The sequence below is a fragment of the Manihot esculenta genome, chromosome 1, assembly GCF_001659605.2.
Source record: "Manihot esculenta cultivar AM560-2 chromosome 1, M.esculenta_v8, whole genome shotgun sequence".
Classification (NCBI taxonomy): Eukaryota; Viridiplantae; Streptophyta; class Magnoliopsida; order Malpighiales; family Euphorbiaceae; genus Manihot; species Manihot esculenta.
Window position 1 is genome coordinate 19044645 of NC_035161.2, and position 27533 is coordinate 19072177.

Consider the following 27533-nt stretch of genomic DNA (forward strand, 5'->3'; position numbering starts at 1 on the left):
TAGTAGTGTTATAGGAAGGCGAGACTCTAATCAGTTTTGGAGAAATCATGCAGTCTCAAGTGTGCCTTTTAACTGTGGATCAAACCTGTTGATGTAATGACTTCAAATTATCTAAGCAACATAACAAAGGACGCTTCTTACCTTTTGAGATGGAAAGAGATAGAATGAAGGAAAGTTGAGCATTTTGTGTGTTCGTGTGTGTTATGGTGATGGGTTGATGTGTGGGCTTCTAGCATTGAGAGAGTTTGTATTCTTTTAGGCCATCTCCGTAGCGTTGGAATGGCCTCCAACACAATATTAAAATCCTGAAAATTTTTGATATTTTGCTATAATATGGTGTGATACAGTAACAGCACTATTTAATTTTTTTTATTATTTTATTATTACAATATAATCCAAAACTTTATAGGTTTTTTCATAAAAGTTCTTCTTTACTATTTGAATTTTTAAAACTTTTCAATTAGATTTTTATTTTTTTCTTTCTCGTAATATATTATATTTTTATTTTTTTATATATTTTTATAATTATAAAAATTTAAATTAAAATATTCTTAATTATAAATAGTATTTATGATAAATTAATTTATTTATAATATATTATATATAATAAGTAAAATAACACATATATTATAATTAAATATATATACTAATCGAAAATAAAATCAGTAATAACACACTAAATATTTAATATTTCGGTAGATCGGACTTAGATCCAACAATATCATTGAGATATTAACCATATACACATTAGAGTCAGATGACGGTAGTGGTTATTTGTAATTAATATTTAATCAATATTTTTTTTATAATTAATATATTTTTATTTATTTCTAATATAATTGAATATTTGAATATTAGACGAAAATGTAAAATATATAAATATATGAGTGGATATATAAAATAATATGAAATTTTTAAATGAAATGAATAAATAAAGTTAAAATAAAATAAATAATATAATATAATATTAATGAAAGAGAAAAATATAAACAAAATATTCTTTTGATGTTAAAAATGGTATAAAAAATTGAAAATAATATTGTACCATCACTGAAATACGAAAAAAATAGTAACGTTGTAAATGACCTAATTGAGAGTATATACCAATTATAGTTGCTGAAGACTCCCATCCATTTGGTGTTTACAGTCATTTATAGGGTTAGCTAAGTGGAAAATCAATTCTCTCCAAATAATAAAAGAAATTTAGAGATTAGACGATATTCTCTCACTTTCTCTTTTCCCACGGATAACTTGAAACATGGCCAAAATGTATTTGATTTATTTTTTTATTTTTCATTTTATAAATTTAATTTCCTCAGCTTCAAAAAAAAATTAATTTCCTAAATTTAAAATATATAATAGTAATAAAAATCTCCCATAAATTCTATCCCTTGGCCGTTTGGTACTCTAAAAGAGTCTATTTCACCTTACTTCCATTTAATTTGTCCACAAATAATTTTAGATCCAACTGGACTTAAAATATTCAGGGTTGAACCATCCTGAAGCAACAAATGCTTTATGTTTTGATCGGGCCCACCGGACTCTTTAAGACTAACAACACAAAAATCTGTTTTTTTTTTTTTTTCTACTTATTATTTTATCATATAAAACATTTTTTTATTATTTCTTCTATGCTTCTAAAAATTTTGAACCATTGTAAATTTTCACTCATTACCTCTATGCTTCCAAATCTTTTAGATTTAAAGCCAAATTGCAAAAGCCAATCAATTTGTCCAGCGAATAATGTAAGTGAATAAATAAATAAATGATGTATATGTACACACACATTACGAAAAGAAATTAAGAAACTCGTGTGTTTGGTTAAAAATTTCAATACAATTAAAGTAGAAGTTTATATCTTCTCCATCTTTATATACATAACTCTTATTGGAAAAAGGTGATTGTCCTTTTTCTAGAAAAATAATAAATAGAGTGAACGCCAAGCATTTTATATATGCTTCACATATACTTAAAATAAAAATAAATTAATAATTAATTGTTAATTACAGCAGAAATATCTAAAATATTTAATAAATTATATCTTTCTTTAAATGTAAAATAAGAGTATATATTATAATTGGGAGCCGATCAGTTTTCAAATAATTTTTTTTATATGTTTAGTAAATTATTTATCGCCTTTTCTATCTAACTTTTAATTTAAAATGGAAAATTTACTTTTTAGTCCCTGAGGTTTAACGTAATTAACACTTCTGTTCATCTATTTTGGCGACTTAACACTTAAGTCCCTCACTTTCTCTTTCGTCCAAATTCGTAATCCTTCCGTCCATTTAAACCGTTTGATCAAAGAGTTAAAGGTGAGATGTGATAATTTTTTCCAAAAATACCCTTTTTTCAATGTGAAATTCCAGAAGAAGAAGAAGAAGAAGAAGAAGAAGAAGAAGAAGAAAAAGAAGAAGAAGAAGAAACTGCTGCAGAAAGAGTAGGAAGAAGAAGAAGAAGAAGAAGAAAGAAGAAGAAAGAAGAAGAAGAAGAAGAAGAAGTTGCAGAAAGGGGAAGAAGAAGAAGAAGTTGCAGAAAGGGGAAGAAGAAGAAGAAGAAGAAGAAGAAGAAGAAGAGGGTTAATTTTGTCAATTCACGTGTCCCAAATGGCTATTTTGGACGGAAGGACTACGAAGTTGGACAGAAAAGAAAGTGAGGGACTTAAGTGTTGGGTCGCCAAAATAGAGGGACAGAAGTGTTAATTACGTACGTTAAACCTCAGGGACTACAAAGTAATTTTTCAATTTAAATTTTTTTTTCATGGGCTGATAGTTTATGAGATTTAGAGTACTGATATGGGATTCAATACACTTTCTCACCAATAAAATTTTACTGATTGGTGACATATTTGTGGGAAGTCCAACTATGGGTGAGCACTATTCGGTTCAAATCGAAAAAATCGGTCGAACCGAATTAATTTTAAAATTTAGTTTGGTTTTTTATTCAATTCAGTTCGGTTCGGTTTTTAATTTTAAAAATTTTGATTATTTTGGTTCGGGTCGATTTTGATAAAAAAAAATAAAAAACCGAACCGAATCGATTAGTGATAATAATATGTTATTTTTAATAATATTGAGAAATTAAAATATATTAAAATTAAAAATATTTTAATTAAATTTTTAAAAAATTAAAAATAAAGTGTAAAAAATAAAAAAATTATTAAAAATCGAAACCGATCGAATCGAATCGAATCGAATCAGACCGGTTCAGTTCGATTCAGTTTCTAACCAAAATCGATTCAGTTCAATTTTTATAAATACTAAAATTTTAATTTTTAGGTTATTTCATTCGGTTCGATTTTGAACCGAACCGACCGAATGCTCAGCCCTAAGCCCAACATCGGATGGAGAGACTATAATACCATATTAAATTTGGGTCAGGTCTAACTCACTTCAAAAACTAATTCAAAAGATATGAGTGTCTATAAACATATAAAGGACACATTATCCCTTTTTACAACCCACGGGAGATTCAACATATATTAATAAATTATTTATAATTATAACATAAATATTATAAAAATAATTATATTAATAATAATATTTATTTATTTTTATATAACAAAAATATATATATTGAAAAATAATTTATATTTTATTGGCATCATATTTTTAAATATTATATATATTATTTTTAATAATAAATAATATATATATATATATATATATATATATCATTTTATATATTAATAATACGAATATCATATCAAATACATGAAATGTTTGAATTACAATTAGAAATAAATTATGAAGATGAGTTATTAATGATAATTATTAATTATTAATTATTAATTATATTTAACTGTTAAATTAAATAAACTTTTAAATAAATTATAAATATAAATACAAATAAAATAAGTTTATTGATCAAATTAAATTTTTTTTAGGAAATAACGAACTGATATTTTAAGAACTTAAAGTGATTTTTATTGGTTCAATTAAAATAAAAAAATATTTTGTATTTTTAAAATTTCCATGTAAGTAATAAAAATTAATGTAAAAAGAAATTAAGTTATATGGAAAGCCGATTTTTTTTGGATCAATCATTACATTGCCTTTATTTACAGGCTTTATTTACATGTCGCTAACCCATGTATGCTGTGAGATCTTTAACAGTCGCCAGACTTTGTTAGCACATATCACAAAAACTCTCAGTTATTAATGTCATAAAATACGAGGGCACGATAATAAATGTGGCGAATCACCAATTTACGTATAAAATTTATTAAATGTTAAAAAAATTTTAAAATTTTTTTATAAAATAAATAAAATTAAATAGAGTTATAATAATTAATTTATATATTATTATAATTTAAAAAAATTAAATAGATAATAATTTTGAAATAATTAAAAAATAAATAGAGAGTTAATTATTTAATATATAATAATTGAATTTCTTAATATATGACATTCACATGAAAATAGAATATAATAAATTATTTTATATGTCTGTCTAAAATAGTTTGTGAAACTTATGCATTTAATTTATTATTTAAAATAATATATATTGGGATCTAGAATAATTTATTGATCCTATATATTTAATGTAATATTTTTTTAGTTTGATAAATATATCAAGTTCAAATGTAAGGAAAATAAGTAAAACATTTGTATGTGGTTTGGCAAAAGTGGGTAATTCAATTAGCCCTTTGAGCTTAGAATATCTCAATTTCATGGAAGGAAAAAGCAAAATGTCTCTATTTAAATAGCCCAAAGCTTCCCTTGTTAACCATATCCTTTCATTTCTCCTGCTTCCCCTACTCTCTCTCTATCTCTCAAAGTTTCTGGAATTCTTACTGAGTAAACTCTACCTAGATCTACCAAAAACACAAAAGAACATACATAACTGAAACACTAAGGTGCAGAAAGAATATATCAATGGTGGAGATAGCGTCCCCATCGTCTTCATCCTCCTTTATGTCGTTTTGTCAAGACTCCTCTCCCCCACTCCAACAACGCCTCCAGTTCATCCTCCAAAGTCGCCCTGAATGGTGGGTCTACGCCATCTTCTGGCAGGTTTCCAAGGATGCCACTGGCCATCTTGTTTTATCGTGGGGTGATGGTCATTTCAGAGGAACAAAAGAATTTGCAGCCAAAGCTTGCAACAAGCAGAACCAACCCAAATTCGGCTTCAATCTTGAAAGAAAGATGATTAACAAAGAGTCCCAAATTCTCTTCAGTGATGATATTGATTTGGACAGATTGGCAGACTTGGATGTTATTGACTATGAATGGTTTTATACGGTGTCAGTAACACGATCATTCACTGTTGAGGATGGAATTCTTGGCAGGACATTTGGCTCCGGGGCTTTTATTTGGTTGACGGGCAACCATGAGTTACAGATGCACGAGTGTGAGAGAGTTAAAGAGGCTCGTATACATGGGTTACAGACACTGGCCTGTATTTCAACCCCTTATGGAGTTATTGAATTGGGTTCCTCGACTACGATCGATAAAGATTGGAGCCTAGTGCAACTCTGCAAATCGCTCTTCGGTGGAGACACAGCCTGTTTCGTCTCAAAGGAGCCAAGCCTTGAGTCTCACCTTCATATTCCTAATACTTCTTTCCTTGATATTAGCATGTTCTCAGCTTCTCAAAAAGAAACCTCTGTGGAAAAGCAAAATGAAGGCGACAAAAAGAAAGATGCCACTGGTCAAGGTCGCTCATCATCCGACTCGGCACGTTCTGATTCTGATGGAAATTTTGCTGCTGGAAATACTGATCGGTTCAAGAAAAGAGGAAGAAAGCAACTAGACGGCAAGGATTTGCCTCTGAACCATGTTGAAGCGGAGAGGCAGCGCAGAGAGAGGCTGAATCATCGATTCTATGCACTCCGGTCTGTAGTTCCTAATGTGTCAAAGATGGATAAAGCATCTCTACTAGCAGATGCAGTTACTTACATCAAGGAGCTCAAGGCCAAAGTTGATGAGTTAGAGTCCAAACTACAAGCAGCATCCAAGAAATCCAAGATTACCAACGCCACTGACAATCAAAGCACCGACTCGATGGTCAATCACATCAGATCTTCTTCAATATACAAAGCCAAGGCAATGGAACTGGAGGTGAAAATCGTAGGATCAGAAGCCATGATAAGATTCTTGACTCCAGATGTTAATTACCCAGCAGCAAGATTGATGGATGTGCTTCGAGAAGTGGAGTTCAAGATTTATCACGCAAGCATGTCAAGCATTAAGGAGATGGTGCTTCAAGATGTTGTGGCTAGAGTTCCTGATGGACTCACAAATGAAGAAGTGGTGAGAAGTGCTATTCTCCAAAGAATGCAGAACTAAGCTTCAACCTGATCTCCTATTAACCAACAAACATAAAATGTGGTCAACGTGTGTTTGGTTTTTCATTTTCCTCGAATAATTCGCGAAATGTTTTACCTTTCTGCAGTGTGTGCAATTGTAAAGAACAACAATGTTGTTAAAATTGTTGTTTGGGTGCTCTTCGTTTTTCTAGTTTCTGTTGTTCTTAAAATCATTGTTGTTCTTTGAGTGCTCTCCGTACGTTTTTGTTGTTTCTTTTGAGCGCTCCTCTTCGTTTTTGTAGTTTCTCTTGTTCTTAAGAAAATTGTTGTTCTTTCAGTGTTCTTCATTTTTGTAGTTTCTACAGTTCCTACATTAATATTTCGACAGTAAAAGACAAATATTCTACAAGAAGGTGGTCTCAGCTATAATTAAAAGATCCATTGGAACTTGTGGAAGCCAAATCCAAGTGTAGTCTCTAAGAATGTATTTAGCTATATCTAGGAATGGCAACTTATATGGTATTTTTAGGTATTTGATGAACTGAATTCTAATAAAATGAATTTAAAAAATTGTAATCGAGTTTAAAAGATTTAAAAAGTAATATTCGTTATAACTCATAGAGTTTGAAATTCAAATTCATTTATATAAATAATTAATTTAATATAAAAAATATATTTTAGAATAATATTTATAAACTTTTTTATTTAAAAATTTAAATTTAAATTTTTTTAAAAGATATTGAATTTTTTGAATGAAAATTATTAATAAAAAATATTTTTTATATAAATTATTAATTAAAATATATAAAACTAAACGGATTCGAATTTTATTCAGATAATAATAATTGGATTTAATACAAATTCAAATAGTTTAAATTAATTTTTAATTGAATGCGAAATGAATATTATTAATATAAATTGAATTTAAATTTAAATAGTTTAATTTTCAACATACCCCACCCGTTTACATCCTAGCTATATCTCTTCGTCTATATTTCTTGAAGGCAAATCCTTGTTCTTGTCTCTTATTGTTTCTCCATTTCATTCAAACTCATGGAACTAGGTATCCTCCAGCTCCAGTTTCCAGACTGAGTATTATTATATATTAAAGTTGTTATTCTTCTGGAGTTGGCCACTGTGATTCCTGTTCATGTATGTGCTAAGCTCTTTCTCATTAATGGTTCCCTTGCTAACTTAAAGGAATCTACTGATTAATGATTAACTATGTCTTAAAAAGCTTACATTCACATGCATATTATTAAAGAAAAGTAGAAATTATATAAAATGAAATATTTTTATAATAATATTCTCCAGTGATCAATTACTTTATGCAGCATCTTTGTTCCAAACAGGAAAGCAAGCGAATATGTCCTTTTCTTTCTTTCTTTCTTTCTTTTTTTTTTTTTCTCCGTTTTGTTCTATCACTTTTCTGCAATCCTTTCACACGTTCAAAGTTGTTTCTTCATCCCTATGAATATCCACCTTGCTTTTATCGAAAGCAAGATTCATCAGAAACTAAAGTATATACAGTAACTAGGTAGGGTTTCACCCTTATAAGAATTGCTTCTTCATTTTATACCATCTCAAAATTTCATCTGTTTATGCATTTTAATTTCTTAACTTCATTAATCTTTCTTCCCTTTTCATAGCAAAAAAGAAAAGCCATTTTTTGTCCCAACTTGAAGCTGTAACAGAAGTCACCATACAAGAAAGCTATCTTCTTCAGTTTTTCTCTTTAATTTTTTTGTTTTCTTTTTCCAACACCCCACTCTCCATATCCTTTTCTGCAATCAGGATATTCTAAGTCTCTGTAATCAGTCCCTAAAAAGAGCAAATGTAAAACTACTTTCAAATAGAATATGCATTTGAGATTCTGTTTTTCTTTCAGAAATGGGTTTAAATTTCCCTCTGCTCTCTCCTCTTTTTAATGACTTTTTTCAGCCTTTCAGGGATTCAACTGGTTTAAGAATTTGAGGAATACCTTCCTTCTTTTCCATTGTTGTTTACTTTTTTTTTTTTTTTCTTTTTGGGTTGTATTTAGTGAGTGTGATATGAAAATGCATACTTTCTATAATTTCGTCTCTTAATATTTATTAAACAAAGTAAATATAATGTGAGTCTCATTTCTAATAAATAATTAATTTAATTGCATGTTTTTCGATAGTCAGAAAATGACTTTTTATCTATAAAAAAAATTATTTTTAAAAATATTTCGAATATCAGAAAATATAATAAATCTATAGAGAGTGCGAAATGAGTAGTTGAAATTAAACATTTAATATAAAGTGAAAAATTAACAAAATATATTTTTTTGTTGATGATGCATTAATTTTTTAATTACCTACATTAATATTTAAAGTAGGTATATAGATTAGCCTTTAAATTAATCGAAAAAAAGATTATTGTAACTTATTATATCCTTTTTATTATTTAATTTTATAGTTATACACCTGTAAAGTTATATATCTATAATTAAGAAATACAATTAGCTCAGTTTACTGATAAATAATTAAATAAATTATCCAACTTAATCTATTGTAAAATTGAAATTCATTAAATAATGATTCATAACTTCAAAATTGAACTTTATCAATTATAAAAAAAAATAAGAGTATAACAAATTAAAAAAATACAATATTAAAATAAAAGCTCATGAATAGGAAGCACCTTTTTCCACATATAATGGGTATATATATATTATAAAGAAAAGAAATACAAGGCCAAAGCATCAAATCCAACGGATATGGATCCCATGGGTTGCTTTGTTGCCTTGTTTTTCTCGCCATGGAATCATATAAGAGAAGAGGGCTGAAAATCACCTTTTAACTCAATTTTATTTGAAAACTTTTTTGGCATTCTACTTGTAATTGCATTCTATTTAGCACTTAAATTTTATAAAACTCAGTAAAATATATAAATGTTGACTCAAATTAGGCGATTTAATAATAATAATAATAATAATAATAGCTTTTATTTTCTCTCATTTTCTCTTTTAAAAATTCTACTAATTTTTAAACTGACTAGTAGTCGATTAAAATGTGATATTAAGATTAATAAGAGTTATTTAGTATAGAGATTCAAACTTAAATTGAGCTATCAAATCAAATTAAATTAGACGGTTAACTATAATTAAATGTATCAATTGATGTCGACACGAATATAATTAAGAGTTACGATATGACATGATAGATTTAATTATATTAAATTAAAACAACACAATAAAATACGACTCACTTAATACAATTTAATACAAATAAACTCATTAATATAATAAACTAATTAATACAAACTAACAAATTCGATACATTTATTTTATTTTGACAGGATTCAGCATTATTTATTTAATATATTTTTTATAAATATTCAATATTTTTAATATTTATAAAATAGTATATTATATGAATTTTATATATTTATTTTAACATTTATAAATTTAATAACACATTAAAATATAAAACTTAAATATTTAACATTAAATTAGGTGAGATTTCAATATTATTTTAATAAAAAATTTGCAAGACAATATAATATTTAATTTAAATTTTAATAAATAAAAGAGAAATCAATTATGAGAAAATAAATAACTACATTGTATGCCTGTGTTCTTTTTTTTAATAATATAATTATAAGTAGCGGGTCAAAATAGATTGGACTGGATAAGTGATAGGAATAATAAACGGGTTAAATTATGTAATTTTACTAATTATATGAGTCAAATATGTATATTTTTATAAAATTAAGGTGTTAATTAAAATTTTGAAAAAAAGTTAGGGTCGAATAATTCCACTTTATAGCGTTAAATATGATGGATGTAGACGTGAGAGTGCAAAATAACATTTTAAATAAAAATCATAAGTCAAATAATGCATTCATCTTAAAAATAATATCGTAAACAGTTTCAATTAATTGAGAATTTTTCAAAATTTGAAAATAAAATATAAAATTATGTAATTAAGGTATAAATTTAAAAGATTATGGTACCAATTATAGAATTAATAATATAATATGGTTGCATGCGATTGTACTTGTTTGTTTTATCTACCTATAATACACACTAATCATCAATAAAATAAATAAATATTTAATTAGTTACCTTATAAAGTGAAAAATATTTAAAAATAATTCCTTTAATTTGAGATCGATTGACAAAATCTTTCATGATAAACATCAAAAAGTAAATTAAAATTACGAGATTAGTTTAGGAAAAGGGTCCACAAATTACAATATTAAAATAGTTTTTGCATGGAGAATAGATGAAATGAGTAAAATTTTGAGTCACATCAATAATTACGTTTGTATTTATATGTTCCAAATCAGTTGTAAAATCATTCCATTTATGATTATTTCATTAAGACATCATCTATTTTTAATGTTGTCAGTGTCATGCTCCCTTGGCAATTAAGTAAAGAGAAGAGAGGATAGGATTGGAATAGATATGGTTGGAAATTGGACAAATATGATATAGTATCAACTTTGAGGAGATCACATGGCAATAATGTCAGGTAGGTACCCCCAAGTGACGATGACTGAGTGAGAAAACGGTACTACTTGGTTAATCATGCTACACAGTCTTTGTGGTCGGAATACTGTATGAGGTTTGTCCCCCTCTCCCCCAACTCTCTCTCTCTCTCTCTCATCTGCAAACTTTCACCATCAATTTCTCCGTTTCATTATTTTATGTGTGATGGGTCTACTCTCTCCCTCTCTCTCTCTCATCTGCAAATGTTTACCAATGTTATGCCCTATCGATTTCTTGGCTTCATTATTATAAGCCTGGCAGCTATGAAGGGTCTACCCTTCTAGTTCATCGTTAAAAGCCTTTCCTTGCTTTCTTTTCCCTTCCCGTTTGAGTGCTCGTTTTTCCTGAAGTCCTCGTTTACCAGTCTTTTCTATTTTTTTGCCATAAATTATCAATTTTGGTATATTACGCTCTTATTTAATTTAAAATAGTATATTTTTAGAGAGATTAATTTTTTTAAAAATATATTTAGAGAAAAATTATTTTTTATGAAATATAATTTTAATATATTTAATTGGTATATTAAATGGTAAGATAGTGATTATAAAACTAACATAACTATTCACACTTTAAATATATATATAAAACATTTAAAATATAATATTAAATTTAATAAAAAAATTATATATCGACCAAATACTCAACTTTTAAAAACGTAAATACTCAAATCACATATAATCAATATATAATTTTTTATGATAATAACAAAAATTATTATAAAATATAAAGAAATATTTATATTTAGTTTAATTAATTCCTTTTTTATTTGAATATTTATATATAATTTATACAAAATTATATCATGAAATTTTTCACTCAATATTATCTATCAATAAATATAACTTTCAATTTTCCACTAATTTTTATCTAAATAGTTAATTATACAAAAATATATATATAATTAAAAATAAGAAAAGTAATTTAAAATTCCTTGACTTGGAGAGAAATTCTTTTATTTTTTTAATAAAAGGAAAGCAACACACCCACTCCTAGGAAGTTATATAGAACTATAACAATCAAATAAGTTAATATTTTTTATTTTCTAGAAAGGTAAACTTCTCTCACTAAATTGCTTTCAACCAAACGAATTCTATATATATATAATCTTATAATTATTGAAATAAGGTATATATAAGATAGACACACGCTTATTCTTCTTCCTCCCAAAATTCTCCACTTTCTTCTACCGGTTCTTATCCTAAGACTAAGTTTATCTCTCCAAAATAGACATTCAGCAACTATTTTTTTTTATGGCATAGACACTATTATTCAGGTAAATGACTAAAAGTTGAATATATTGAGATAAAATTTATTTATCAAAAGATGATGTTTTTAGTAGGTTGCAATTCAAAATCGCATCTGCTTTTTTTTTTTATTAAAAAATTTCATAATTATGGTTTGATTTATTCCCTTTACTTCTATTTTTTTATTAACTTTCAACATGATTACTTTAAATGGTCTATTAGCTCCAGTTTTGTATAGGACTTGGGTTTTTTTTTTTAAATCGATGGACATAATTACTGATATTGCTGAGATTAAATTGATGATATGGCCAGAAGAGAGTTGCGCTGTGATTGGCTTAGATATATCTATATATATAAAAAAAGAACGTAAGATGGTGGGTGCTCACAGCAGCCGCTCTAATACTCAAGTCAGTATGATGAAGAATAGAGAGAATGCAATTGATTGTTTAGAGCTTTTCTTTTCCTTTTATACTGTACGAAGGTGGAGATAAATATGATATTTTTTTATAATCCAGTAGTGATGTGGCCGGCTACTTGATAAGGAACATCGCCAACTAATTGGTTGATAATCCCACAATTACAGGCGTAATAGAGATATGCGGAGTTGTGCTTGATAACGGTAACTTTTTGTCGAGACTTGCCCTGTCGAAGGAAGGGCGAGCCTTTGAGGATGAATTGTCAATTAAGGTGTCCGGATCTTCCTTTACTCGACCTAAACCGTATTTTCCACTTATCAAATCCTTGCCACGTGTTCCACTCTCATGTTAATAGCTCATGACTTACTTTGGGCAATTGTTATGTAATATCAGAGGTCCCTCGCTAGTCTTCTATTCTTTATATTCAAAGGTGACAGTTTATCTTTTTTGGTTACATAGCACGTTTTGACTGGCCTTTACTGCTTACGTCGTCTTGTCTATCCTTGGTCATGATGGTTGTCTTATTTTTTGAGTCATATTTAAAGCTTTGCGGACTATGCCGCTGTATAAGAATCCTCCTTTCTCTTCTTTTTGTTTACAACTGTCATCTGCGGGAGACATGAATGAGGGGTACTCTTTTTTCTTTTCTTGAGAATAATCAGATTTGTGCGAATGATATCATCATAATCTACGAAGAGCAGCTGAATGTGGATCTTCATGAAGGGGCAAGCATATTGCTGAGCTCTGGGGACTGCAATCAGCTCGACTATAAACCTCTTTCAGCGTTACAACCCCAAGGAGAGGGGTTGGATTGTGCAAGATTGATTCTAGGGTCAGGCCAGAAAGGTAGTTGGAGAAATGGTCCTTCATGCGACTTTTCCTAGATAGATGACGTCTTCCCAAAGGATAAGATCAAGTGAGAGGCTGAGGAGAACCACACCAACTGGGTCCCTGCTAAAAGATTTTTAGAAGATTCTGATGTAATAGAGACTTACCAAATCCCTTTTATCTCATTGTGATCTTTTGTAATGAAAATGCATACTTTGCATATTTATTCTTAGGTTTTTTTTACCAACAATTTAAATAGGAGTTATGTCTCAAACTACGGATTCGATGACCCTCCTTTTTTTACTCCCAAATGAGGGGGCTAAAATATATTCATTTTGCGGGGGCTTAATGCATGGTCTAACAAATATAATTTATCGAATTTCTGTCAAATAGGATTAATACTTAGGCCCATGGCTTGTTGGACTCCCGTCTTTGCACCATAAAATTCCTTTGGTACTTTTTTAATAAAGGGCTTTCACCCAGTGGCTCATCTTGATTCTTGGTCATAAGACTCACCTCATCGACATTAATCTTTAATTGACACCTTTTGCCTTTTGGGAATTAGTATGCCTGCCTCGTGACTGCCTGGCATAAACAACCTGTATATAGGGACCAACGCCTGGATGGTGAATTGACGGAATTCGCTTTGTGACCTTATTTACTGGGACTAATGCCCTGATGGTCTGGCAGAACTCAACTTTTGACTTGACTTGGCGGGACCCACGTTGTGGCCTTATTTACTGAGACCAATGCCCAGATGATCTGACAGAACCCGCATTGTAATCTAGCCTGGTGGAACTCGCTTTCTGGCTTTGTTTAGTGGGACCAATACCTCGATGGTCTAGCGGAACCTGCCTTATGACCGACTTGGCGAAATCCACGTTGTGACTTCTTCTTGTCTCCTTAATCTTTCTTTCTTTTGAAGAAGGCAATCCCATTGTTCCTTACCACTGAAGAACACAACATACGAAAGAAATACCTCATTAACTTATTATTGATAAAATTTTCTTAGATTATAGATATTTTAGGCATGGGGAATGACTTGACCATCTAACTTGGCCAGCATATATGACCCTAAACAAATAACTTTCAAGACCCTAAATGGTCCTTTCCAGTTCATGCCCAACTTACCAGGCCCGACACTAATATTTGTTACATCTGTTCTTTGAGGACTAGGTCCCCCATATTAAAAGCTTGTGGCTTGACCTTACTGTTGAATATTCTGGACATTTTATTTTTGTAAATCGTCATTCTGATTGCAGCCTTCTCTTGTAGGAATTTAGCTTGGTCCAAACTGAATTACATCTCTCTGAAATTTCCTAAAATCTTAGGGTGTTATGTCTTGAAGTTGCTTACTTGGATTTCCAGGGGGATGATTGCCTCGATCCCATATATAAGAGAAAAATGGTGTTTCTCCTATAGCTGTTCTAGGAGTGGTCCTGTAAGCCCATAATATGTGAGGTAACTCCTCGAGCCAATTACCCTTGGCTTGGTCGAGCCTTTTCTTTAGCCCTTGTAGGATGGTCCTGTTTGTCACCTCTGTCATACCATTGGTATGAAGTGATAGGCTGAGCTGTTCTTCAAGTCAATTTTCCATTTCTTACAGAAGTCTTTAAATCTAGAGCTTGCAAACTAACTTTCATTATCAGTTATTACTATTTTTTATATTCCGAATCGAGTGAATACATTTTTGCTAACGAAAGAGATCACTTATTGGGTAGTGATGGACTGTACTGCCTCAGCTTCTGTCCATTTGCTAAAATGATCTACTACTATGATTACACACTTTCTTGACTCGGATGCTTTAAGAAATGGGCCAAGGATGATAGTTGAAAGAAAGGGTAGGGACTTCCAATGGCTGCCTTCATTTCTCTTGAGGATATTTGCATGTACTTGGCATCTTTGATATTTCTGGACAAGTTACTTCGCATCTTGCATTATCATCGGCCAGTAGTACTCTTTTCTGAATGATTTCCAGGCAATTGTATGAGCTCCTTTATGGCTCCCACTGTTACATTCATAGATATCCTTTAGGATTTCCTGTCCTTCCTCCTTTGTAACATACTGCAGCCATGGTTGTGTCGAAGACCTCCTGTATAACTAACTATCAATTAGTGTGTATTTAGAAGACTTCTTTATTACCTGTTTGGCTGATAACTCATCAGCAGGATGATCATCTTATGTCAAAAATTTATATACAGGCATCATCCATGATTCCCCCTCTTCTATAGAAAAAGATTTTTCTACTTCCATTGCTGGAGTGTGAAATTCCCCGAACTAAAATGATTGAGTCAAGTGTTGTTTACCCACTGCCACCATCTTAGCCCAGAGATTTGTCTCTTCATTGTTTCCTCTGGCCACCTGGCAAAGTTCACAACTGCTCTACCCTTCTTTAATCCTCTCTATTAGGACCGAACCTTTTCCTCGTTGTAATACCCGGCTGGAGTCCGGCATCGGAATTCTGCTTTTCGGTGGGATCCGGGATGTCGGAAGTCTCTAGAAGGGTTTGATTTATGTTTTTCTTCAATGTTTTGATCTGTTCATTAAGTTTTATGCATAAAGAACTGAGTTTTTGAGTGAAATGAACCAAGGCAGAAAAGCCAGGTTCGGCCGCCGAAGTTGAGGTTCGGCCGCCGAACATGCATGGCTTTCGGTTTCACGTGTGGCCGCCGAAGGTGGTCTGGCCAGCCACCTATAAATGGCCCTCAGTCGGTTGAAGCGGTCAGAGCATCGTTTCTTTTACTTGCTGAGGTGAAACTCTGTCCTTTGTGAGTATTCTTTCATGTTTTCATTAAATCATGCAACGATTTGATTAGTTTTCATGATTCTTTGAAGGTTTTAAGTTAAAAACTCAAAGTTGTGAAGTTTGGAGAGTTTGAAGGCAAGTTGCTCCAAAACTCCACGTTAGGATCCTTCATCTACTTGTTTTCAAGAGGTAAGTGAAGATCCTGAGCTTGTTTTTATGTTTTCTGAAGGTTTTATGGGGTTTGATGGAGAGAGTTGCATGAATAGGGTTCTCTGAGAGTTTTTGATGATTTTATGTGTACAGCTTGTTTTTGTGTTATTTGAGTTGTGTGTTTGGGGTTTGTACGTAGTTTTTGACCCCTGTGAGCATATACATGAGTGTATGCAAGTTGAGGAAGTGTGGTGTGAAGTTGGAGGGGAGTTTGGTGCATTTGGCGAGAGGCAGGGCAAGTTTCTGCCCTGTTGATGAACTCAGGTTTGGCAGCCGAACCCCTGAGGCGATGTGAGGAGGTGGCTTCGGCTGCCCAAGCTTGCCCCCGAGCCTTTGGACTTTCGGCTCTGGAGGGAAGTTCGGCCGCCGAAGGTGCTGCCGAAGGTTAGAGACTTTCGTCTCTGGAGTGCCTTTTGGCCCCCGAAACTAGCCCCCGAAAGGGTTCGGCAGCCGAAAGTGGAAGTTCGGCCGCCGAAGGTGCTTGAGTTTCGTCTCTGGAGAGGACTTTCGGCCGCCGAACCTGCCGCCGAACCTGCCGCCGAAAGTGTTCTGTCCAGCTTTCTTTTGCATGCTTTGCATGGATGTTAGAGTGAGTTTAAGGGGATTCGTGGGGAGTTTAATAGAGTTGTTCATAAGTTAGTTTGGTCCCTCATTTCAGTCTATCTGTATAGGTACAGACCAGAGGAACCAGAGAGAGCAGCAGTGAGTTCTGCTCCAGAGCCTGCAGAGTCAGTCCAGTTAGCCAGAGGTGAGTGGAACTAAACTTAAATCTTTACGTGCACAATGGAATGTTTTAGCATATCTCATGCATCATGATTATGCCATAGGTTGAGTGCATTAGTATCCACGAATATGTTGCATTGCATAGTTATTGTTGATGTGGGTGAATGCTGAATGATCCAATAGTCTCAGACAGGAAGTCCAGGAGCCTTTGACTACGCCCTGGCAGGTATAGTAAAGACCAGGAGCCTTTGACTATGCCCTGGCAGGTATAGTAAAGACCAGGAGCCTTTGACTACGCCCTGGCAGGTATAGTAAAGACCAGGAGCCTTTAACTACGCCCTGGCAATGGTAAGTACAGAGGTGTTATATACACATATACATATATGACAGGAAGACCAGGTGCTCGATTCTACGCCCTGGCACAGAGTTACTGGGACTATGTGGTGACAGGTTTACTCTTGATGTGGTTTGTTTGTGATATGGTGCATTCCATGAGATCATATTTTAATGAATTGTTTTACTATTCTACTCACTGGGCTATAGAGCTCATCCCACTCCCTTAACCCCAGTTTTGCAGGTTCAATGTACAGTGTACAGGGAAGGTTCAGCAAAGTGCAGAAAAAGAAAAGAGAAGTGTAATAGTGTAGAGTGGACATGTAATGTTAACGAGATGTAATAGTTATGTATTCAGTTACAGATGTGCTTGACTTAGTAGTTTGTGTTGTAAATCTATTGTTATGTACATGATCTGTATATGTATATGTTTTACTGAGTATGTGAAAAACCAGGCTTAACAGGTATGAGATAACCCACCTAGAGCAAGCTCTAGTCAGGGGTACAGAGTACAGAGTACAGAGATAGTGCATGCACAGGTTAAGCCTTGGTTCCGAAAGAGTTTTTATTTTTCACAGAAAATGTATGATCATGTATGAGATTTGCAGGTACACAGAGAGTATAGCAGGCTTGCTACGGGTTCTGGCGGCCTTAAGCCGACCTGAACCTAGCGCCGGTGACGGTCCATTTTGGGGTCGTTACACTCGTATTTTATAAGATTAAGTTCTTGGACTCTAAATTGTCCCTGGCATTAATTAACAACCAATTGTGAGTCACTAAAAATAATAGATTTTTATATACCTAATTCCTTAATGATTCTCAAATCCATTATTATAGTATCGTACTCAATTACATTGTTGGTGACATTGAAAGCAAGCTTTGCTGCGTACCGAAGCTTTTAGTTTGAGATTGCAGTAGGATCCCGATTCTAGAGCCTCCAGCCCCTCAAGCTCCATCTGCCCAAAATTTTTGCTCCTCTATAGTTGATTCAAGGGGCTCCGAAGGTTCTAACGGCAGAGTCATTTTCGCAATAAAATCAGCTGGCACCTAAGCTTTTATTGCCTTCCTTTGGACATAACTGATATCATAAGCTGATAATATTATTGCCTAGATGGATAATCACCTTGACAAATCCAGCTTGTGTAGAACCCTCCGCAAAGAATAATCTGTTTTGACTTCTATGGTGTGCGACTCAAAGTATGGTTTTAGCTTTGTAGCTGACATTAGAACTGCAAACGCCAACTTTTGAGAGCAGGATAATTTAGCTCTGCCCCTTCAAAACTTAGCTGGCATAATACACTGGTATTTTCTCCGTATTGTTTTCATGAACGAGTACCAAGTAAACTATTTTCTATATCACAGATAAGTATAGAAACAAAACTTCACCTTCAATAGGCGGGCTTAGCAATGGAGGAGATGATAAAAGGGTTTTTAGACTTTCAAATGCCTCTATGCACTCTTCCTCCCACTTAAACTTACCTTTGCCTTTTAAGACCTTGAAGAATGGGTGACACCTTTTGGCCAAGCATGATATGAAACGACCTAAAGCAGTGACTCGTCCATTCAACCTCTGTACTTCATTAATGGTTTTGGATGCTTCCATATTTTGGATGGCATTGATCTTCTTAGGGTTTGTCTCTATGCCTCTTTCTGAGATAATATACCCCAGAAACTTTCTAGCTTTTACCCTGAAGGTACAGTTTTCAGGATTCAGCTTTATATCCGCCTTGTCTAGGACGTCAAAGACTTTTCAGATGTCTTCTGGATGGTCTTCCAATGATTGGCTCTTTACCACCATATCGTCTACATATACTGCGAAGGTTGATCTCACCATCTCCTTAAAGATTCCTAACATCAGCCTTTGATACATCGCCCCCGCATTTTTTAAACCAAAAGTTATTACCTTGTAGTAGTAAACTCCTCTGTCTGTTATGAACGCAATCTTGTCTACGTCCTTAGTGTCCATCATGATTTGGTGGTATCCTGAGAAACTACTGCATTACCCGAAGTCGAATCTACTAATCTGTCGATGGATGGTAACGTGTAATGATCTTTTGGATATGCTTTATTCAGTTTAGTGAAATCTATGCACATCCTCCACTTTTTAGTAGCTTTCTTTACTAGGACTGCATTGGCCAGCCATGTGGGATACTGGACTTCCTTTATCAATCGTGCACTCAAAAGCTTATCAACCTCTTCTTTGATCACCTACTACCTCTATGGTGTAAACTTTCTTTTCTTTTGTTGGACTAGTTTCACGGTTTTGTCAATAGATAGCTTATGGGCAATGAGAGCCTAATTCGCACCTGTTACATCTTTTGGAGACCAAGCGAAAGTGGTTACTTGGCTCTTTAGCAATTTTATTAGATGAGTCTTTGTTTCATTGATTAACACAGTGTCAAATCGTACCTTTTGCTCCTTACTTATATGGACCTCCTCTAATAGATCTGTCGGTTTTGGCTTTATATGAGATTTCGGCTTCTTTAGCAAGTTGATAGGCATGGTTACTTTCTTGAGGGTTTTGCTGGGTGTCTACAACCTTCTTTACCTAAACTCGGATTGCCTTGAACCACTGCTATTCCCCCTGAAGCTGGAAGCTTAAGACACATAACACCCATGTTAAATAACGATATCATGGCAGCTTAGGACTGGATGACCGAGTATCACATTCTATGCAAATGGGATATCTACCACCGCAAACTCTGCATACAACTCTCACCTGTATTTTTCTTCATCCAATACCAGGAGGAGGTTGATGGTACCCAACACTGCCATGGTCTTGTCTTCTAATCCTACTGAAGGATAGGAAACTTTGACAAGGCTATTTTTATCTAAGCCTAACTTGTTAAAAAAATTTAAGATGAGAAGGTTAACAAAACTACCTGTATCCACTAATACTCACCTTATCTCGTATCGGTTCAGGACCGAACCTTACCTCTTGCTTGGTCATTTTGAAAGAATCCAACACTTTGTTAGCAGGACTAAATCTTACCTCTTACTTGATCCATGGTTCTTGATCAATAGACAGGACGTCTTCTGCTATACGCTTATTTTTTTCCTTTGCCTTTATCAGGTCCTCTCATAATGACATGTACAATTTCAACCATTTCAAGAGACAGAGAGAAAAGATTCCTTTTTTTAGAGAGAAAATGAACAAGAGCCCAATGTTAATCCAAATGAATAGAGAGAATTCAATGGTTTTTTCGGAAATGGAATCAAATGATGTTGCAGAGATTAGATGAATGATGTGGCCAGAAGGGAGCTACGCTGTGATTGGCTTAGACTTGCAAAGAAGAAAATGTGAGGTGGTGGGTGTCCACAGTAGCCACTTCGATACTCAAGTTAGTATGCTGAAGAATAGAAAGAATACAATGAATTGCTTAGAGATTTTGTATAAGAGAATATTGTATCTTTACCTCTGTGATTCTTTTCCTTTTATACTATAACAAGGTGGAGATAAATATGACATTTTTTGATAATCCAGCGGTGATGTGGCCGGCTGCTTGATAAGGGACATCACCAGCTAATAGGTTAGTGATTTCGTGATTACAAGTGTAATGGGGATACACGGAGTTGTGCTTGATAATGGTAGCTTCGTACCGAGACTTGTCCTGTCAAGGGAAGGGCGGATATTTGAGGATGAACCGACAATAAAAGTGTTCGGGTCTTCCTTTCCTCGGACTGGACCTTATTTCTCACTTATCAGATCCTTGCCCATGTTCTAGTCTCGTAATGACATTTTATGGCTTACTTTGGACGATTGTGATGTAGTATCAATTATATTTTCTAGATTTTTGGTGGAATATCTATAATACTTTTGAGTAGACTTTTAGCTGCCTCAAATGACTGTGACTCCTCTTGAGGCTGATAACTTTAAACACAAATAACCAATGTTAATAAAAATACCATGGCAATTCAGGACAGATCATTCGAGTATGACATTATATGCAAGTGGAATATTTTCCACCACAAACTCAATGTACACCTCTTACTTATACTTCTCATCACCTAGTACAAACGGAAGGTTAACAGTACATAGGATTGTCATAGTTTTATCTCCTAAATCCACTAAAGGGTAAGAAATCTCGGTTAAATCGTTATTGTCTAGCTCTAGCTTATTATAAATATTGAGGGTTAGAGGATTTACTGACCTTCACATGTCGACGACTACCTATTTTACATTATACCTATTCAACCTCATGCTTATGATTAAAGGATCATTAAGTGACAACTTGACTGCCTTATTACTTGGGTTAAATGTCACCTCCTATTCTGCTCATGACTTCTTTTTGACTGATAGCACATCCTCATACTCACATTTATTTTTGCTTTTGAGCAATTAAGACCTCCTGCAATCACATGAATAACCTCTAGGGTTCATTATAATCGATGTTACTTAGATTACTTACCTTTAGATCTATCTTTCTCTCTTCCATGTCCTTCCTTGAGAACTTCCTCAACATTTCATCTCTTATGAGTCTTTCAATCTCATCCTTAAGCTTCTTGCACTCCTCTATGGTATGCCTATGGTCCTCATGAAATTAGTAGTACTTGATTTGTTTCGCCTGCTTGCCTTGTCCGGATTAAGCTTAGCAAGCCATCTGATATCCTTACTATTCTTCTTGATCCACATAAGTACGTAGAATATTTTAAAACTTTTTTGCTTTATAAATTTATTATTCTCTATTTCATTTATTCTTTTCCCTAAACTTTCACTTGCTTAAGCATTGTCAAGAAAGAATTGGCTCAACGATATCCTTCAGATTGACGAGCTTGCATTTGCTGATAAGGGAAATACAATGTAAATAATATTGAAAGTAATGAAAACCAGGAGGAGGAGAACATGTCCTTCTATCAAATGTGTAAGCAATTTAATTAATGAAAAGCATATAATTTCTTATTTTTGTGAGTCCTGTCATTTCAATTGAAGTTCAAATTGAAAGTTGAGTATAAGAAACATTTGTTTTGTCCAATAATTTTTGCCCCTAATAATCTGTCTTGTGCTGTTTTTAAACATAATGGTTATGGAGAGAATTTTATCTTATGTATTTCTTTTTATCTGTGATTTTAACTGTAATTTATTGGTCAATTGTCCAATTTAAAATAATAAAATAAGTGAGATAGATGACGCCTAATAATAGTCATTCTAACTCTCAAGACAATAGTTAAAAGAACAAAACAAAAATTCTTGATAAGATAGTAGTTCATTCTTTCACCGATCAAATAATCAATTTTCAGAGTAAAAATCAAGCTATATTAATAATTAATTTATTTAATAATATATAGTTTTTTTTTTTTATATTTAGACTGTATCAAGTTGTAGATTATATAATATAAAGTTTTTTTATTTATATTTTTCCATTTTACATACATTTAATGAAAAAAATGCCCTTATTTTTTAATTAAAAAAATGAAGTCATGTATGAAAATTAAAAGTAAGAATTCATAAAGCAATTAAAGTTTGCTCAAAACTCCAAATTTCACTTTTTTAGGCAGTGAAAGCAAAGCTTTTATAAGCAAGTAATCATTTCGAGAACAACAGAAAACGCGGCCTTTACTATTTTATTGCCTATTCATGTGAAAACAATACTAGACTATTACCTTTTTCATTGCTTGCTTTGTGACTATTTCCTTCTCTTCTTTCATTTAATATATTACCATATATGGATAATTGATTTTATTTAAATATTTAATTTTAATTATATTTTTTATTAAAATTCGTATTAAAATTTCATAAAATCTTGCTGTTAAGCATTCTGAAATTTGGTTCTGAGATTAATTTCTAAAATTCATAAATCCGAAACCGGCACTATCCCCAGTGTAGCCAACACATGCCACATAGGGTACACATTCAGCGGCAAATGATTTTAGTTAGGCTTGGTTTGTTCTGTCAAAATCAAAATTAGTTTATATTGAAAAAAAAAAAAACTTTTTCTTAATTCAATTCTTATTTAAATTTTAGAATATTTAATATTATTATGTGCAATAAATATGAAAGTTTCAACGTTTTAATAAGTAAAAAAAATCTAATATATAAATTAATAAATATATCTAAAAAACTCAATTTATATTATTTTTCATCAATACTTTAAAAAAATAAATATTATTATCTTGAACTATAATGTTCAAACAGACACTCACACATATCAACCCAAAATTTAAAATGATCAAAACGAATAGACTGTTTTGCTAACAGATAAGCAGCCTTATTCGCACTACGTCTAATCCAATTTAAACATTTTACTTTACATAATAATAACAAAAATTATTTATATTAATACAATAATTAAAAAATTAAAATTATCACCATAATTTATTTTTAATAACATATAAAAATTATAATATTATTTTATATAAAAAAATATCTTCGCCACTAAATATATTAAACAATATTCTTACCATTATTTATAAATAGTATTTGATAAGATAAATAGAAAATTTCTCTTCCTTTCAAAAGGGTTTTTCTGGCCACCAAGGGGCTCTCTCTTCTTCTTCAATATTCTCTTATTCTTTCTTTTTTATATTATTTTTCTTTACATTTTTCACCATTAAAAACTTTTTTAATAATTTTTAATATTTGACTCGAAGGGCAGAAAATTTCTATTTAAACATTCTCAATAGATTCTTAATATCATTTTCTCTATTTTGTAAATCTTTATTTTTAAATCACGCATCATACGATCTGTATAATGGAGTAAATTGAAAATAATTTATGAATTTTAGTAATTAAAAGCATAATACAGCATGCTTTCAACCTCCTGTTAAAAGATATTAAAAAAAGAGAGAGAGATTTAAAATTGATTAATTCAACGGATAAGTTGAATATATTTGGTAGGATCTGTAAAGATTACTTTATTAAAAGAAAAACAAATCACACCTACGGAATAAAGCAAAGGAGCAGTAAGTATCAAACTGAAAAAGCATGGTCGTTATTCATCTCTCTCTCTTTTACAAACCCCATAAAAGTTCCTTCATTTTTTTTTAATTAATAAAAGTTTCTTTTTCTTTTTTCTTTCTTTTATTTTTAAAGAAATTAAAGGATCCTAATTTGAAAAGCGTAGTTTCGGTGCTTTTGCGTATGCAACTTTGCATATTCACTAATCAGACTACGAATATACTTCTACCTTTTTTCTTTTTCTCCATAATATAATATTCAAAATTTAAAAAATGAAATTTTATACAAGACTGCATTTGTTTATGTAAAATAATTTATATTGTAAAAAATAAATTATTCTTCATTATTTAAATGATATTAATAAATTTTTATGTAATAGTATAATAACATTCTCCAAATCTAAAAATTAAAAGGAAGAAAAATATTTTTCTTAAAAATAACTTAATTAGTAAAATATTTTTCATTTATTAATTTTTTAAATGGTATAAACATAAGACAATATGATGTTTTTAAAAAGATTTTTATATAAACAAATAGAGTCCAAGAGAATAAAAATAATTATAATATAAATCTAAATAAATTTTTATTTATTTATAGAAAATAATTTTTATTTAATGTGGAAAATTTTTTTATGAAAAATATTTTTTAATAAGATAACTCATTTTTTATTACTTAATTTTAATTTAAAAAGTAAAACTTATTAATAAATTTATATATAAAAATTTTAATAAAAATCTAAAAATATGAAAAATAATCTGTCTTTCTTAAAAGAGTAAATTATTTTATTTAAAATAGTTTATTTTTTCTTTAATTAAAAAAATATTTTAAGTTAATTAAATTTTTTAAATATTTTTAAATATTAAAAATATTAAAAATATTTTTCTATAAAATATTTTCAGTAAAACGAATTTCTCTCAGAGTTAAAAAATAAAATACATATCGGTTAAAAAGGAAAAAGAATAGCAATGCCTATTTAGGAGATCAAGTAGAATCCACGGGTGTCTGAAAAGAAAACGAGAGAGGATTTGCAAAGAGAAAGCGAGAGAAGAAAGTTGTATGGAAAGAATAGTTTCTTTCTCCATGCTATTTACTTTAGGTATCAATAAATATATAAGTGGCCAGTGTCTCTTTTTTTTTTTTTTTTTCTAAAATTTATTTTTTTTATTAGTCCTGTTATAAACAAAGAAATTATTATTAAGGATAAAGATTAACTATAACAGTTTTATCTATTTTTAAATATTTGAGTTATAACTATATACTTATCTTGTATTTAGTTAGTTGTAGATATTAAGGATAAAAACTAACTATAACAGTTTTATATATTTTTAGTATTTGAGTTATAGCTGTATACTTATTTTTAGTATTTGAGTTATAGCTATATACTTATCTTGTATTTAGTTAGTTGTAGACTTGTATTATATAAGTTTCTGTAATACGTTCAGTAAATAATACAAAAACCCTTTTCTCTATATGGTATCAGAGCCGCAATCTGCTCTCACGAGTTTTCTGATCCAATTTTCTTAAATTTTAATCAATGGCTTCGTCATCTATTACTGTTATTCAATTAAATGCTCCAACGCATTTTCCTATTAAACTTACTCAGGAGAATTTTCCTGTTTGGAGAAAACAGATTCAATCAACCTTAATTGGTCTTGATTTACTTGATTTTATTGATGGTTCACGGGTTGCACCATCACAATTTCTTTCTGAAAAAGACAAAACAGCCAACCCAGCTTTCGCCTTATGGTTTCGACAAGATCAAATCTTGATCAGTGCTCTTTTAGGAAGTTGTTCCGATACTATTCAACCCTTGATTTCTTCAGCCAATACTGCCAAAGAAGCATGGGATCGGCTTCACCAGAGTTTTGCTAATGTTTCTCGTTCTAGAATTTTGTCCTTAAAGACTAAATTAGCACAGAACTCTAAGGGAACCAAACCGATTGCTGTTTTTCTCAATGAGATGAGGGCTATTGCAGATGAGCTTGCTCTTACCCAGAATCCGGTGAGTGATGATGATTTAATTGTTTATATTATCACGCGATTGAGAGATGATTACAGTCCCATAGTTGCTGCGTTAAAAGTTCGTGAAACCCCAATAACCTTTTCTGATCTCTTTGAAAAACTTACTGATCATGAACGATCCTTACAAGAAAAAGATTCCACAACTGTTTCAGCTACGTCACAAGTGATTGCTACTGTCAATTACACTCAACGTTCTAGAGAGCGTTCACAAAATCAGAATGGCAATTATAATCGATCTCCACAAAACTACAATTATTCTGGAAATCAACGTGGTGGTCGTGGTTCTTACTCTGGTGGTCGAGGTCGCGGTTCTTATCGACCTAATGTGGTATGTCAATTTTGTGAATATACTGGGCATACTACTGCTGAATGTCGCAAATTGGCTCGCTTTCTTAAGGAGAATAATATGTCTTTGAAGACTGATACCTCTCATTCTTTAGCACCGATACCTGCAGTTAATGTTACTTCTGCTATGGCTGCTTCTTCTCCACAACAATGGTTGTTTGATAGCGGAGCTTCTCATCATGTTGTGTCGAATCCAGCTTCTTTGCAAAGCTATTCTGACTATGGAGGTCCTGAGGAAGTACAACTTGGTGATGGTAAAATGCTTGCTGTATCACATACTGGTTTTGTGCAAATTCCTGCTTACTCTAAGAATTTATCATTGCCTAATGTGTTATGTGTGCCTAATCTGCGCAAGAATTTGGTTTCAATTGCTAAGTTATGTCGCACTAATCATGTTTCTGTGGAATTTTTTCCATCTTATTTTGTTGTGAAGGATCTGTACACGGGGGCGTCTCTGCTACGGGGAGAGAACATTGATGATATCTACTGTGCAAGTTTTTCCAGAGTTAATTCTCAACGTCCTTAGCTGAATGTTACTACTCGGTGTCTGTCTTTGCTTTCTGAATGGCATCATAAGCTTGGTCATCCCAACAATAAAGTCTTTTTGTTAGTACTTCGAAATATTGGTCTTCAGTCTATGTCTAACTATGTTTCTAGTTTTCATTGTACTTCCTGCTCTATGAGCAAGAGTCATAAATTACCGTTTTCTGAGAATTCTCTTGTTAGTAATAAGCCTTTGCAACTTGTTTATTCCGATGTTTGGGGTCCTACACAAAAATCTATTGATGGCTATGAGTATTACGTTACATTTATTGATCACTATTCTAAGTATGTTTGGCTATATCCCATGAAGAAGAAATCTGATACTCATGATTTGTTTATCCACTTTCAGAAATTGGTTGAAAATTATTTTCACACTAAAATTGTTTCTGTGTTCACTGATAATGGTGGGGAGTATCAAAAGCTTAAGCATCATTTTTTGTCTTGTAGTATTTCACATTA

At 31.7% G+C, this 27533-nt stretch overlaps 1 protein-coding gene across 1 annotated transcript; it reads left to right on the forward strand.

Annotated features, from left to right (window-relative positions):
- Positions 1-4721: 4721 nt before the first annotated feature.
- On the forward strand, positions 4722-6597 carry LOC110622296 (transcription factor MYC2). The gene has a single exon (XM_021766766.2). The coding sequence runs from the start codon at positions 4878-4880 to the stop codon at positions 6288-6290; it is 1413 nt and encodes a 470-aa protein (XP_021622458.1). The 5' UTR covers positions 4722-4877; the 3' UTR covers positions 6291-6597.
- Positions 6598-27533: the final 20936 nt, after the last annotated feature.

What these genes read in the sequence shown, in the direction of transcription:
- LOC110622296 (XM_021766766.2), top strand. Translation starts at nt 4,878, where the DNA reads ATGGTGGAGATAGCGTCCCCATCGTCTTCATCCTCCTTTATGTCGTTT.